Source organism: Tetranychus urticae, chromosome 3, assembly GCF_039701765.1.
Source record: "Tetranychus urticae isolate SD_2017Ah chromosome 3, NJAU_TeUrti_SD_1.0, whole genome shotgun sequence".
Lineage (NCBI taxonomy): Eukaryota > Metazoa > Arthropoda > Arachnida > Trombidiformes > Tetranychidae > Tetranychus > Tetranychus urticae.
This window is the reverse complement of record NC_142960.1, coordinates 21,883,822-21,897,222: the sequence shown is the minus strand read 5'-3', so window position 1 is coordinate 21,897,222 and position 13,401 is coordinate 21,883,822. Positions and strand designations below refer to the sequence as shown.

Genomic DNA, 13,401 nt, shown 5'->3' with positions numbered 1-13,401 from the left:
AAATACACTTCTTACCGTTATTTACCGTTCTGGTTAACGCTCATATTCGAAGTCTATTTTCGATTTATCTATCGTTCTATTGGGTTTGCCGAATCTCACTGAAACTTTTGACTGCAAAGGATTTTCGAAGCTGAAATTAGTGCAATCGGAAACCTTCACCTTTTAAATGTTATTCATTTTTCAATCAATATCTGCTTACTGCTAAACTTTCTAACAAGGCCTAAACATGGCCTAACTTTAGAACCGTTATTAAGATAAAAAAGCTAGAGAAATACAAGAAAATAAGAAATGAATTGATTGCTTGAGGGATTTTAAGTCTATCAATTTCCTCCTGGAAAATTTGGTACGATCCAATCTTGGCTTTGAGAAGCATTACTTAGCCAGTAGCCGTTTTAAACTGTCCAGTTCTTGTTTTAATGGAATCTTTTCCTCGTCCAATTCAACTGTCCGTTGCTCCAATGAAACTCTATTGGATCAAATGGGAAAATAATGGAGTACAAGAGGAAATGAAATCACAACATCTTAACACAAATTGAAATTCACAACGAAACTGTCGATCAAATGAATATTTTATTTCACAAATGGACTTCATTTCTCTACTGCTGCAAATCTACTAAATCTCAAATTTCAATACTCAAGCCTTAGATTTTTTAAATCATACTTCAAAATTAAATCCACACTTAATCGGTACATAATAAAATTATCTTGAAATAGTCAATTTCACACATTTTGATGAGAGCTTTTCATTAAGTTGCATAGATTTTAGTTTATTATTAAGGAATCAAATGTATGCCTTTTTATTTTTGCTAATAGTTGAATTTTTTAGTGAATCTGGCGCAATTTGGCATTTAAAAAAACCTGTTAAACAAAAAACTCAAGCAGAGAGCAATGAATGTCATTTTGAATGTTGATCAAGATTAAACTTATTCATGTAAGAATTGGCTTAATTGATGATGTTTTTTCTGTTTGAAATTGAAAACCTTTTATAACAAAAGCTTAAAAAATATTAATTATCTTTCGTCAATTGATTTCTATTCTGCAGATCCGTTTCATATCAGTTACATAGCAGTTTGAACTTGAAGGAACATTTTATCATTTACTTACAATCATAACAAATAATCAATACGATTTATCATTGTAAGTTCAGATTCGAGTATTGTTTATGGTATTTATAGGGATTAATGAAATCAACAAATGGAAGGTAAATTTTTAACTGTTTATTTCTGAATTTTGGCCATTGGCTTGACCTTTGGCTGAATAGCATGAAACTATTTTCATTTATCATGAGCTGAAAAGTTGATTGTTTACAGGTAAATGGTCATTGAGCAATTGATTCAGATGTATATAAATGTAAGCATTTTGTGATGTTGATGGGGAGTTTTTCATTTCATGCAAATAAAATTGAGTCATTTGTATGAAAGAAAAAGCAGGGAAAATAGGATTTAGGATGCTCTGTACATTAACATTGCAAGAAACAATTGAGATGAAATGATTTTGAGATTGAGAATGGAGAGAATGTCTATACACAAATGGATTAAGAAATTAGTTAATGATAAACTTGTAGCTTAAGCCTTGGCAGCAGCCTTTTTGTAGTCATCACCATATCCTCCTGATGAGTATGAGTCTGATCCATAGGAATCATCACCGTATCCAGATGAACCATAAGAGTCTGAACCGTAAGATGATGGAGCGTATGAGTCACCTCCCCATGAGTCACCGGATGAGTATGAACCGTATGAAGGTGCTGAGTATGATGGTTCGTATGATTTAACTGGAACAGCAATGTATTTCTTGACAACAACTGGAACGTGTTTGGTGACGAGAACTGGATGTGGCTTGGTGACAACGTATGGCTTTGGAACAGCAATGGTCTTGACTTCGACAACCTTTCGGGTAAGGTAGACTGGTTTGACGACTGGTCGTTCAATGATGACCTTCTTTACTTTTGGGGCGTATGAATCACCTCCATAGGAATCAGCAGCATAACCACCAGCACCGTATGAAGCTCCTGCAGAGTAAGCATCACCTCCGTATGATGAACCGTATGAACCAGCTCCGTAGTTTGAGGCCAAAGCTTGACCAGCAAGAAGGGTGAAACAGATAACAATCTAATAATAATTTAAAAGAAAAGAAAAGAATATTATTTTTCTTATAAAATCAAAATTCACTTTAAATCCTTGTTTTGATGAAAGTCCATTTGTAATCACTTTCTTACCATTGAGTTCATGATGAGTTTTGTTGAGTTAGTTTATTAAACTGAGATGTTTACTTGTTGAATAAAGAAGATTTGACTGACGATTCTGAACACTCAAGAAACGCTTTTATACCGTTTTTCATTTCGATGTTTCCATTTTGTCCCCTGTCCCAAAAGAACTAGCTATTCATAAAAGTCTCTTGGTTCCAGTATGGACTGCCAATTAGGGGAGGATCAACGTTTAGCTATCGAAATAATCTTCCATTTTCCTTTTACTATCATGATTCGAATAAGATTGGTAATTTGTAAAGTTCATCAGTTAATTTGGATATTGATTTGACCGATGGAGTAAAAGAAGACGATGAAAAAAGGTAATATGATAATGGGTTAATCATATTAAATAATAAGAGGTAAACTGGTAAACGACAGTAAAATGACTGTGTGTAATGTTAGCTTCAAAAATCTGGTTCAAATTACCGGTTACCGGCTAATGACGACGTTAGAAACATTTAACTTAAGTTAATCATGACCAGCGGCATTTGTTTAAGTGGGTGGCTTCAATTGATTATTTGATCGTTGATTATGATTGTGTTGATTGCGATGGCGACTAACGAGAAAAGAAATAAAGAAAAAATGTAAGAAAAAGTAAATTAAAATGTTTATACATTTGTATCTGATTTGATTAATTTTTCATTATTGAATAATTTTTGCCTTTAAATTGTAAACGATTTGAACGATTAAATGATTATTTGTTGAAAATCATTACTGTAACAAGCAAAGTGAATGGAAAGTCCCAAAAGGAAAGTTATACCTGATTAATATAAGCTCATGAGGCCTTCATTTTGAAAATATTAAACTGGAACATAATCTGAAGGAGCAACCAAAAGATGATTGAGTATCTCATGTAGGATTGGCTCGGTAAACGACGGTAAAGTTCAACTAATAACATCAATTAAATCACAAATGGATCGGAGTAACCATTGAAATCAAAAATTTTAACTCATCCATAATGTTGTACCAATTGTTACTTCAAGCTTTCCAAGTCACAGTAGAGTTAACAATTCAGTGAGATGAGGCCTGGAATGGGAAAAGAAAGGTTGAGATTAATTTGATAAGCTGGTGAACTTTAAACTCGCAATGTTATCAGTGCGTTTTATTGTGGAAGATGGCCACAATGACCAGCAATGAGATAAGATTACAAGGAACATCTCGATAACCTAAATTCAAGTTCAAGATGAAGTTGATATGTTTTCACCTTTTGCTCTTATCAATTGTCACCTCAATAAAGTGTTAATATGAGAGAGGACTGATGGAAGATTTAATTAATGCGTGTTACAGATCGCACAGGAACACTTTCACCTTATTTTTCCTGATTTCAACATTATACCAACATGGAAATGAATTGCCATCAAAAGAAACAGTAACAGCAAGGAAAGATGTTGATAGATTTTACCGGTCCAGTAATCAATTTATCTTAAATGATTAAACTGGTTGATCTGGTTAAAAGGTATAACCTCCACATATAAAGCGAACACACAAAATAATGATTTTCTGACGGCAAAGTAAAGCTAACGATCAATATGGTCAGTACACGTATATCGTCTGAGGTCATTTATATTGAAGATTATTCAGTTAAGTTCACTGTAAGTGATAAAGGTCAGGTTGACAGGGCGAAAATAAATCATTTTCAATTGTCATCAGCCATTTGATCAAAATCATTGATAACCATTTTCACTTTTAAGCTTCTGGTACAGACAAATATAGAATCACTGATTTCATTATTTTCACATTTTCATGTTGATTTGGTTGATTATCGGTAACTTTCCAGATACATTTCCATTGTATGCAATTTAAAATTTTAATTTGAACATTTTCATGTTTTTGCACTATTTTCATTGCGTGTGAGTGTGAACCTGAAAATGTCACCTTTACAAAAAAACATCTTTCATGTCGTCTCTTTTTATTTTACTCTTTGTTCACAGTATTGTAGTGAAATTAGCTATTTAAGTCACCTTCAGATTTGGTTTGCTTAGCTTGTTTTCATTTGATTGTCCAACAGAGAATTGGTTTAATTTTTGTAATTCGATATTTTATTTGCTGATTTAAAATGCCAACTTACGAGGAAAAAAAGGAATACATCAAAAAATTATTGGGTCCAGCTAAGCCTGATGGAAGAATGGCTCGTGCAGCTCCTCCAGACCCATTGTAGGAGCTGAAATCAAAATCACATTGGATTCACTACATTGTCGACATAGTGTTTATTAAATCATTTGGTTTGATGTTAGGCAGTTTAAAAATTTGAAAAATAAGTTATCTCAATAAATTTTGAGTTGACTGTATGTTAACTAAATTTTATTTGTCTCGAAATAATCTTTTTTAGAAGTCTGTACAATTTGCTAGAATTAATTTTCATTTCTTAACAGAATCTAATAAATCTTTGGCTTCGTTAATTTTTGCTGCAATGTATGGTGATCCACCTAATAAAAGAGAAAAGGATAAATTTAGTTTCAATGAAGCACAAATAAGAAAAGGGACAGCTGAAATCCAGCCCTGGAAATAATTCCTGGTTTCAACGACTCGTAAAGGATTTGCATTGATCATCTATAAAGTTATGGAGCTCCAATGCAACTTCGGATATTTTCTGAAAAAGATGATGCCAAAAAATTATTTTTTGTACTTATACAAATTGATTCAAACTAGTTGAGTTCAGTGAAACTTACCGGTATTAATTCTTTGATAGGATAACAATGAAGACTACCATGTCCTAATTTTTTGGAATGTAACAACGTTCCACAATTGTTCACAGAAAATAACAAACTTGCTATACTCGAAGCCTCTTCTTCTTGGGTAGGATCAATAGTGTAATTGTTGCCTATTCTAGTGACAGTCACGAAAATAGGTACTTTAGATACATCTAATTGCATTAAATCAAACGGGTCCTCGGAAATTTCAATATCCATAATGTCTGGATTGAAGTACACTTTAGGTAATCTAAGAGATAAAAAAATAAAGTTAAACCAAACGTAGCATATTTATTAAACATTTCTTAGTAAACAAACCTGGTATCATAGAGAGCTGCCTTAACAGCTATTGAACACAAATCGTAAAGCGATGCTCTTGCTCCAATTTCGAGAATTAGAATGTCTATTGAAAGACACCAGACTTGTTTTCCTTCCACAACAGTGAGACAGTCAAGAAGAGAGCAATCTTTGAAGCTGTCCTCAAAAAACCTGACCAATTCAACAGTCATTTCTTGGCCTCCTCTTCCCTCAAACAGAGGATCTGCATTGGCAGATATATCAGCAAAAAATTCAATTTTACCTTTACCAGGTCGACCAGAATCAGGTGACACCAGAGACATTTTCACACCTGCTATCACTGAACAATTTACAGATCGTATTAGCGCTGATCCGACACAACTAGGTAACAAATTGTTTTCTAGCTCAATTTCGCGTCTATCCCAGCAAGAGCGTCCATCAATGCGGAAATTATCATTAATTCCATTAATTAGATAACATTTTTCACCTTCACTCAATTTTAATTCTGCCATTATCACAATGTAACAATATAAAAACACTTATTCTTGATTTTTTTCAAAACAAAAGTACAAATTGTCTGACTTGAAAGCACTTGTTTTTAAAGACATCGATTTTCTGAGTTGAGATCGATCAAATTAGAAAAATCTATCTTAAAATCGGACCGGACCACGCCTACTCTACTCTTTGGTAAATAGGATTTACCGAATTCCAGTTACTGGAATAACTGTGATATTTTACTTCAATTAACTAAGATTGTGTGAAATTATTATTGTCTTAACAATATGTAAGGTCGGTGATTTATTTTCTAATCTAATTTATCTTCATCGAATTTTGTTCAGAATTGCTTGAATCAACGTTTACTTCAGTTTTTCATCATTTACTAATGATTATTGCGAAGTAAATTGGATTTAAAAGTGAAAGAAAGGACTGATTCATTATTGGGTTACAGTTTAAATTCATTGATCCATTCACAGATTTGAGTGAAAGTAAAACCAGGAACTATTAATTCAAGAATAACTGAATATTTCCTGACTGAAAATTTTAAATGGCTTGACTTCAGTTGTCCCTTTTCCCTTAGTTAACTTAAAATTTATTGAGATAACTTATTTTCAAATTTTTAAACTGCCTAATGTGATGAAAAATTTGTTTTGTTTACTAGATAAACTTAAAAGATGGTTGACAATTAATTTCCTTACATATTTATTTGGTGCATTGTCGGTGAATGTCCAAGTATAACTCGTATTAAACAAATTAAAAATGACAATAGTAAGTAAAATACACCGAATAATCATGATTTATTTTGTATTTATCGCGCCATGAATAGACACGTGATCTCCTATGGAAACACATGTTAGTTTTGTTTACAAAGCGCGGTTTAAAAGATTTGCCTAGTTTTTTGACTTAAATAACTTTCTCTTATTTTTCAATTTCATTTAGACAGTCATTAATTGTATTTATATATTGTAACATTGTGATAATGGCAGAAGTAAAATTGAGTGAAGGGGAAAAATGTTATCTGATTCATGGAATTAATGATAACTTCCGAATTGATGGACGCTCTTGCTGGGATAGAAGAGAAATTGATTTAGAAATTAATTTGTTACCCAGTTGTGTCGGATCAGCTCAAATACGCTCTGTAAATTGTTCAGTGATAGCTGGTGTCAAAATGTCTCTCGTGCCACCTGACCCTGGTCGACCTGGTAAAGGTAAAATTGAATTTTTTGCTGATATATCTGCCAATGCAGATCCTCTGTTTGAGGGAAGAGGAGGCCAAGGAATTGTAGTGGAATTGGTCAGTTTTTTTGAAGATAGCTACAAAGATTGCTCTCTTCTTGACTGTCTCACTGTTGTGGAAGGTAAATCAGTCTGGTGTCTTTCAATAGATATTCTTATCCTCGAAATTGGATCAAAAGCATCGCTTTACGATTTGTGTTCAATAGCTGTTAAGGCAGCTCTCTATGATACCAGGTTTGTTTTTTTAAAAATACTTTAATAACTTTATAAATGCCTGCTATGTTTTCATATGTTTTATATTTTCAAATCTTAATTTTATTCTCAATTCTTTAGATTACCTAAAGTATATGTTAACCCAGACACTATGGATATTGAAATTCCTGATGATCCATTTGATATAATGAGGTTAGATATATCTCAGATACCCGTTTTTGTGACTGTCACTCGAATTGGCAACAGTTACATTATTGATCCTACCCAAGAAGAAGAGGCTTCGAGTATATCAAGTTTATTATTTTCTGTGAACAATTGTGGAACGTTGTTACATTCCAAAAAATTAGGACTTGGTAGTCTTCATTGCGATCCAATCAAAGAATTAATACCGGTAAGTTTCACTAGACTCAACCAGTTTCATAAATTTGAATTGAAGTGCAATAATTAATTTTTCTGTTTTCATTTTTGTCAGAAAATATCTGTAGTTGCATTGGAGCTTCATGATTTTATAGAGGATCAATGCAAATCCTTGACGAGTTAACTGGCTTCATTATCATCTATAATAATCTATCAGATACCAAAATGGGTATCAAGAATCTATTGATTGAAATGACAAAAAAATGTATTCAAATTACTTTAATAAAGTTTTATTTACCACTCAATGATTGAATAATCCAATTTTCAGGATAAATTTTAAAATTTCACGAAAAACTCGAGCGACATCTAACGTGTTCTTTTTTAGTTCAATGACAAACTGAACAAAACTGTTTTCTAGTTACTGGAATAACATGTGATATTTTGCTTCAATTAACTAAGGTTATTTAATTTTAGATTTTGTGAAATTATTATTGTTTTAACATTAGGTAAGTTCTGTTATCTTCCAATTCAACTCACTTATCTCAATTCCTCTTTCACTTCATCGTCTTTTGTTGAGAATAGCTTGCATCAACGTTTGCTTCAGTGTTGCATCATTTACTAGTGCTTATTGCGAAGTAAATCGGATAAAAATTTAATATGGCAGTAAGTATAAACAAGTTATTGTATACAATCTTAAATTCATTGTTACTGTTCAATATTTAACTGGATATTATGGTTATATTACTTAGAGTTCCATGATTGCTGCTGGCATGGCCATGGCCGCTGTCGGTTTTGGTGGAAGATATTTACTACGAATATCAAAACAATTAGGCCCTCAACTTGAGCAATTAAATAAAGTTTTCCCAGACGCTGTGAGTTATTTCACCCACTAATCTTATGAAATCTTTCTAAATATTCACCATTTCAAACATTTACTAATAATATTCGTTCTTTTTGTTACAGAAATCTTTCGCCAATTCTAAATATTACAAAGGAGGGTTTGAGATCAAAATGACAAAGCGTGAAGCCGGTCTCATTCTTGGAGTTAGTCCATCAGTTAATAAAACGAAATTAAGAGAAGCTCATCGTAGAATAATGTTACTTAACCATCCAGATAGAGGTAATTCATCAACAATTTAATTATAAATCTGCCAGATTTTCAAGACCATTCTTCTATAGTTTTAAGGGAAAGGAAGGATTCCAACTTCAAATGATTCATTCTATTGGGTTTCACTTTAAATTCATAGATTGTATCGAAAGTTAAGCCAGGAACTATTAATTCAAGAATAACCGAATATTTCCTGACTGAAAATTTTACATGGCTGGACTTGAGCTTTCCCTTTTCTTATTTGTGTTTCATTGAAACTAAATTTATCCTTTTCTCTTTTATTAGGTGGATCACCATACATTGCAGCGAAAATTAACGAAGCCAAAGATTTATTAGATTCTGATAAGAAATGAAAATTAATTCTAGCAAATTGTACAGACTTCTAAAAAAAGATTATTTCGAGACAAATAAAATTTAGTTAACATACAGTCAACTCAAAATTTATTGAGATAACTTATTTTTCAAATTTTTAAACTGCCTAACATCAAACCAAATGATTTAATAAACACTATGTCGACAATGTAGTGAATCCAAGGAGTTGAATAATTTTAAATATCTCCAGCGAAGATTCCTCGTTTCCTTTGCCAATCCCATTTCTTGTGCTAGAGAAAAATAAAAGTAAACATTTTAACACATTAGCAAGAGCATGTAATCAAACGTTATTCGTTGTTCATCATTCATTAGGAGATGGATTTAATCCTAATAACTCTCTATTAACCCTCGTAAATCTAATTATTCATCTCAATTTCAAAGCTTTAGGAAGAAATGAATGATAAATTACACTTAAAAAATTAGACCTACCCATTGTGATGGACAAAGTGTCTCATAATTGTCTCGGTACCATTCACAGGCTTCCCAGCCGGGCTTCTTCTTTAAACATCTGTGATAATCTATGTAATTTTGATAACAGTTCCTACAATTACAAATATTAAGATAGAAAAAAATAAAAGTGAGAAAATTGTAACGAATAAAAAGATACAAAATTTGTTTTGTTTACGAGATACACTTACAAAGCTTGATTAGTATTTGGGAACCTTGGGTCTGGAGGAGCTGCACGAGCCATTCTTCCATCAGGCTTAGCTGGACCCAATAATTTTTTGATGTATTCCTTCTTTTCCTCGTAAGTTGGCATTTTAAATCAGCAAATAAAATATCGAATTACAAAAATTAAACCAATTCTCTGTTGGACAATCAAATGAAAACAAGCTAAACAAACCAAATCTGAAGGTGACTTAAATAGCTAATTTCACTACAATACTGTGAAAATATCTTTACCACTATTTATACAGCAGTTCAAGTGAAAATAGCCCAATAAAAAAATCAAATCTAATAAAAAAAGAAAGTTTGAATTGATTCATTGTTTAAAAAAATCAATTCAATCAATTCACCAACCCAAACAATTTGTGATAAGATAGCTAAATCGGTGTAAACGCGTTTATTTAAATGAAAATCATAATAACACTGTTATTACTTATGAATTGTACGAAAAATTTCCTATGAAGATGAACTTCCTCTTTCAGTGTTTACAAATGATTATCAATTTAATTACCGTTTAGCATGCTTTATATTACTGTGTTTGATATCAATCATAATCCTAAGTTTACCTTCAACATTAAAAAGTACGTTCATAAGATTCAATTGAACTCCCAGACAGCTATCAATTTTGAAGCCTCAACAATTTAATTAGTGTTTCTGCCAACAGTATGATCAAGTCAGTAAAATCTGATAACCGTCTCTACTTTATCCATGGAATTGTAAATTGCTGTTTAGTTAAAGAAATAATTTTGACAAATTCTGGCTGATTTGCCAGATTTGTATTGAAATTGTCGGTCTGTTATGTTTCTTCCAAGTATCAAAAACTAAACATGAAAAAACCTGAAAACTATTAACTTTAATTGACCACTAATTCACTAATAACAATGGACAATGATTGTTGATTAATTTAAATTAGTCTGATAGAATTCATTAGTTGAATTGTAGGAAAGTGGCTTGTAATAAACTCGTTTGTATAAAATGTAGTGAAGTGAAAAAGCAAATGAAAAGTTACATGAAAGTGTAAAACATGAGCAGAAAATTTAATTTTCAATTATCCCGAGATGATGCTTTAATAATATTTGGCAAAACATGAACTTAAATAATGGTCAATAATAGAAAATTATGAGATAATTTAGTTAAATAGATGAACATTTAAGATTTGCTTTGAAATTGTGAAGCTGTTAGTTAATATGTTAACAACGTAGCGATTGAAATAAACAACAAAAAAAGCCTAAAGGGAGAAATGAAACTGTCTCTCATTTTCCCTCTCTTTTTTCATACATCCCGGTCACTGGTTTGACATTTTTTATCCTCCAACTGTTTTACGTTAAAATTTAATGCCGACAATTTTATTTTATCTTATTTCATAAACCATTTTAAAAACATAATTCTAATCAACATCATCTTAACAATCAACAACATACTCATGAACTGGATTATAGACTCATCTTGGTTGAAAGTAAGAGTGGTGAGGTCATAATGCAACTGTAACCGTGAAAATGGTAAGTGATTAAACACATTCTGCCCTAGGCCTAATCTTTCTTTCTTTCTTCCTTTCTTTTTTTCCTCTCATCTATTTATCCTCTTGATTTCTTCTCATCACCATCAATATCATTCGTATTTTATCTCTATCTCCATCTCTACCTCCTATTTCTCCTCCCTCTATCTTAATAAAAATTACGCTTTCTCTAATCATCGACATAATCTTGTTTTTTTCTTCTCTTCTTTTACCGTTATCAATTAAATCAGGCAAAGAGTGAAAGTGATGATGGAAGTATGAAGATGATGGTGGGATTCGTGAAAACTGGATTACCGGATATTACCTGAACTTTCCTACTTCGACATTCAACTGTGATCAATTCAAATTTTCGGGATTAGACTTTCAAACGATTGAACGATTGAAAATGTATCACCTCCTTCATCTCCTCCTTTCAGCTGAATAATATCACCATACTTTGTCTCCCTGTTGCTCACTAGGATCAAAAATTTCTAATATATAAAGTGATCATCGGTAACTCAACAATCATCACAATTTGTTTACCAACAATCAACCATCTAATCATCTTTTCAACGTATCAACCAAAAAACAAACTCAAAACCAAAATGAATCCAATGGTAAGTTGACTAACAGTTTTGCTTTGTTTTCATTCCAAGCAAATCTTGTGAAAACTTAAGTGAACCAATTCGGATATACCTTTTGCTAACTAATTTATCTTCCAACTATTATAACATGTAGATTGCTCTCTGTTTCACCCTCCTCGCCGGACAAGCCTTAGCTTCAGCTAACTATGGTAACTCTTATGGTTCATCATACGGTTCAGCTGGTTACGGTGCTGCTGGATATGGTGGCGACTCATACTCTGCCCCTGCTTCATACGGTTCATCAGACTCTTACGGTTCAGGATACTCTGCCCCAGCTTCATACGGAGGTGACTCATATGGCTCATCATACGGAGGTGACTCATACTCATCTGGTTACGCTGCTGCCCCACGAGTAAAGAAGGTCATCATTGAACGACCAGTCGTCAAACCAGTCTACCTTACCCGAAAGGTTGTCGAAGTCAAGACCATCTCTGTCCCCAAGGCAGTTGTTGTCAACAAGCCACATCCAGTTCTTGTCACCAAACACGTTCCAGTTGTTGTCAAGAAATACATCCCAGTCCCAGTTAAATCTTACTCAGCTCCTTCATACGGTTCATACGGTTCATCTGGCTCATCTGGCTACGGTGACGCTGGTTCATACTCAGCTGGTGATGCCTGGGGAGGTGACTCATACGCTCCATCATCTTACGGTTCAGACTCTTATGGTTCAGACTCTTACGGTTATGGTGGTGACTCTTATGGCTCAGACTCTTACGGAGCTGACTCATACTCATCAGGTGGATACGGTGATGACTACAAAAAGGCTGCCGCCAAGGCCTAAATTAGATCATATATCATTTTATTCAATTTCCTAGGTCACCTTGTATATTAATACATTATCAAGCCATTCATATATCAATCACCAATATATTTTTATACAGTCGCGCGTTACAATGTAGACATCATAATTGAATTTTTTACTTTTTTTCATTGTTTATCCATCCCTTTTCATGATTCCCTTATCATAAAATACCATTTCAACCAATCATTGTTTCATCAACAGCGAAACACATGAAAACAATAAAAAAGAAAGCGATTCAACTTTTTGTCCAAACTAAAACATTATCTTGCCTCATTATTTCTTGCTAAACATTCAACAGACTCGGAAACATTGTGCTAATATGAAATCAATTCAATTAGTGTAATATAAAACAAATTTAGTGATAGTTTCAAATTATCAATAATGATATTTTGAAAAATGAAAAAGGCGTAAAATGGAGTAAACTTGGTTAATTTTACATGGAAGTTTGCATTTAAAGATCAAACGTTACCAAATCAATCTATTTTTGCAATATAATTATGATCAAATGAACACACATTAGTCTATCAAATAAAGACATTTTGGTTGCTTTTTAATATCAAGGAAATATTTTCACCTTATTTCCTTTGATTCCTCAATTCTTGTACATAAACTCCACACCCAATAATTATCATCTCATCGTCATTCCATTTTCATAACAGAATCCTAGAAAAAAAAACATCATGCTATTCAGGTAAAAAGATCTGCCTCTTCTAGAAAAGTTCATGACCAAAACGACTAATCTTTGAAACAATAAGGTAACAGATAAAATCGATTTTCA

The 13,401-nt window shown here is 32.6% G+C and overlaps 6 protein-coding genes across 6 annotated transcripts; 3 read left to right on the top strand and 3 right to left on the bottom strand.

The window, feature by feature from the left end:
* Window positions 1-1,202: 1,202 nt before the first annotated feature.
* LOC107364852 (uncharacterized) lies at window positions 1,203-2,284 on the bottom strand. Its single transcript, XM_015932289.3, has 2 exons — window positions 2,216-2,284; window positions 1,203-2,108 (listed from the first exon to the last, which is right to left on the bottom strand). Exons 1-2 carry the CDS (start codon window positions 2,225-2,227, stop codon window positions 1,566-1,568), a joined length of 555 nt encoding a protein of 184 aa, XP_015787775.1. The 5' UTR covers window positions 2,228-2,284; the 3' UTR covers window positions 1,203-1,565.
* A 2,233-nt stretch (window positions 2,285-4,517) lies between these two features.
* Window positions 4,518-5,835, bottom strand: LOC107365056 (exosome complex exonuclease RRP42). Its single transcript, XM_015932520.3, has 3 exons — window positions 5,254-5,835; window positions 4,915-5,185; window positions 4,518-4,835 (listed from the first exon to the last, which is right to left on the bottom strand). The coding sequence occupies exons 1-3, from the start codon at window positions 5,742-5,744 to the stop codon at window positions 4,764-4,766; spliced, it is 834 nt and encodes a 277-aa protein (XP_015788006.2). The 5' UTR covers window positions 5,745-5,835; the 3' UTR covers window positions 4,518-4,763.
* Window positions 5,836-6,581: 746 nt separating this feature from the next.
* Window positions 6,582-7,841, top strand: LOC107365009 (exosome complex exonuclease RRP42). Its single transcript, XM_015932467.3, has 3 exons — window positions 6,582-7,200; window positions 7,300-7,570; window positions 7,652-7,841. Exons 1-3 carry the CDS (start codon window positions 6,710-6,712, stop codon window positions 7,718-7,720), a joined length of 831 nt encoding a protein of 276 aa, XP_015787953.1. The 5' UTR covers window positions 6,582-6,709; the 3' UTR covers window positions 7,721-7,841.
* A 107-nt stretch (window positions 7,842-7,948) lies between these two features.
* Window positions 7,949-9,077, top strand: LOC107365010 (mitochondrial import inner membrane translocase subunit TIM14). The gene is made up of 5 exons (XM_015932470.3): window positions 7,949-8,042; window positions 8,119-8,199; window positions 8,286-8,408; window positions 8,500-8,656; window positions 8,930-9,077. Exons 2-5 carry the CDS (start codon window positions 8,194-8,196, stop codon window positions 8,995-8,997), a joined length of 354 nt encoding a protein of 117 aa, XP_015787956.1. The 5' UTR covers window positions 7,949-8,042; window positions 8,119-8,193; the 3' UTR covers window positions 8,998-9,077.
* On the bottom strand, window positions 8,957-9,872 carry COX6B (Cytochrome c oxidase subunit 6B). The gene is made up of 3 exons (XM_015932471.2): window positions 9,655-9,872; window positions 9,446-9,557; window positions 8,957-9,246 (listed from the first exon to the last, which is right to left on the bottom strand). The coding sequence occupies exons 1-3, from the start codon at window positions 9,774-9,776 to the stop codon at window positions 9,193-9,195; spliced, it is 288 nt and encodes a 95-aa protein (XP_015787957.1). The 5' UTR covers window positions 9,777-9,872; the 3' UTR covers window positions 8,957-9,192.
* A 1,841-nt stretch (window positions 9,873-11,713) lies between these two features.
* LOC107365024 (uncharacterized) lies at window positions 11,714-12,881 on the top strand. The gene is made up of 2 exons (XM_015932488.3): window positions 11,714-11,794; window positions 11,916-12,881. The coding sequence occupies exons 1-2, from the start codon at window positions 11,783-11,785 to the stop codon at window positions 12,600-12,602; spliced, it is 699 nt and encodes a 232-aa protein (XP_015787974.1). The 5' UTR covers window positions 11,714-11,782; the 3' UTR covers window positions 12,603-12,881.
* The last annotated feature ends 520 nt before the right edge of the window (window positions 12,882-13,401 follow it).

What these genes read in the sequence shown, in the direction of transcription:
- LOC107365056 (XM_015932520.3), bottom strand. Translation starts at nt 5,744, where the DNA reads ATGGCAGAATTAAAATTGAGTGAAGGTGAAAAATGTTATCTAATTAAT. An exon ending in GCAGCTCTCTATGATACCAG is followed by an intron (nt 5,186 to 5,253) that starts GTTTGTTTACTA and finishes TTTATCTCTTAG; the next exon opens with ATTACCTAAAGTGTACTTCA. An exon ending in CTATCAAAGAATTAATACCG is followed by an intron (nt 4,836 to 4,914) that starts GTAAGTTTCACT and finishes CATCTTTTTCAG; the next exon opens with AAAATATCCGAAGTTGCATT.
- LOC107365009 (XM_015932467.3), top strand. Translation starts at nt 6,710, where the DNA reads ATGGCAGAAGTAAAATTGAGTGAAGGGGAAAAATGTTATCTGATTCAT. An exon ending in GCAGCTCTCTATGATACCAG is followed by an intron (nt 7,201 to 7,299) that starts GTTTGTTTTTTT and finishes TCAATTCTTTAG; the next exon opens with ATTACCTAAAGTATATGTTA. An exon ending in CAATCAAAGAATTAATACCG is followed by an intron (nt 7,571 to 7,651) that starts GTAAGTTTCACT and finishes CATTTTTGTCAG; the next exon opens with AAAATATCTGTAGTTGCATT.
- LOC107365010 (XM_015932470.3), top strand. An exon ending in ATAAAGTTTTCCCAGACGCT is followed by an intron (nt 8,409 to 8,499) that starts GTGAGTTATTTC and finishes TTTTTGTTACAG; the next exon opens with AAATCTTTCGCCAATTCTAA. An exon ending in ACTTAACCATCCAGATAGAG is followed by an intron (nt 8,657 to 8,929) that starts GTAATTCATCAA and finishes CTCTTTTATTAG; the next exon opens with GTGGATCACCATACATTGCA.
- COX6B (XM_015932471.2), bottom strand. Translation starts at nt 9,776, where the DNA reads ATGCCAACTTACGAGGAAAAGAAGGAATACATCAAAAAATTATTGGGT. An exon ending in CCAAATACTAATCAAGCTTT is followed by an intron (nt 9,558 to 9,654) that starts GTAAGTGTATCT and finishes TTGTAATTGTAG; the next exon opens with GAACTGTTATCAAAATTACA. An exon ending in CACTTTGTCCATCACAATGG is followed by an intron (nt 9,247 to 9,445) that starts GTAGGTCTAATT and finishes ATTTTTCTCTAG; the next exon opens with CACAAGAAATGGGATTGGCA.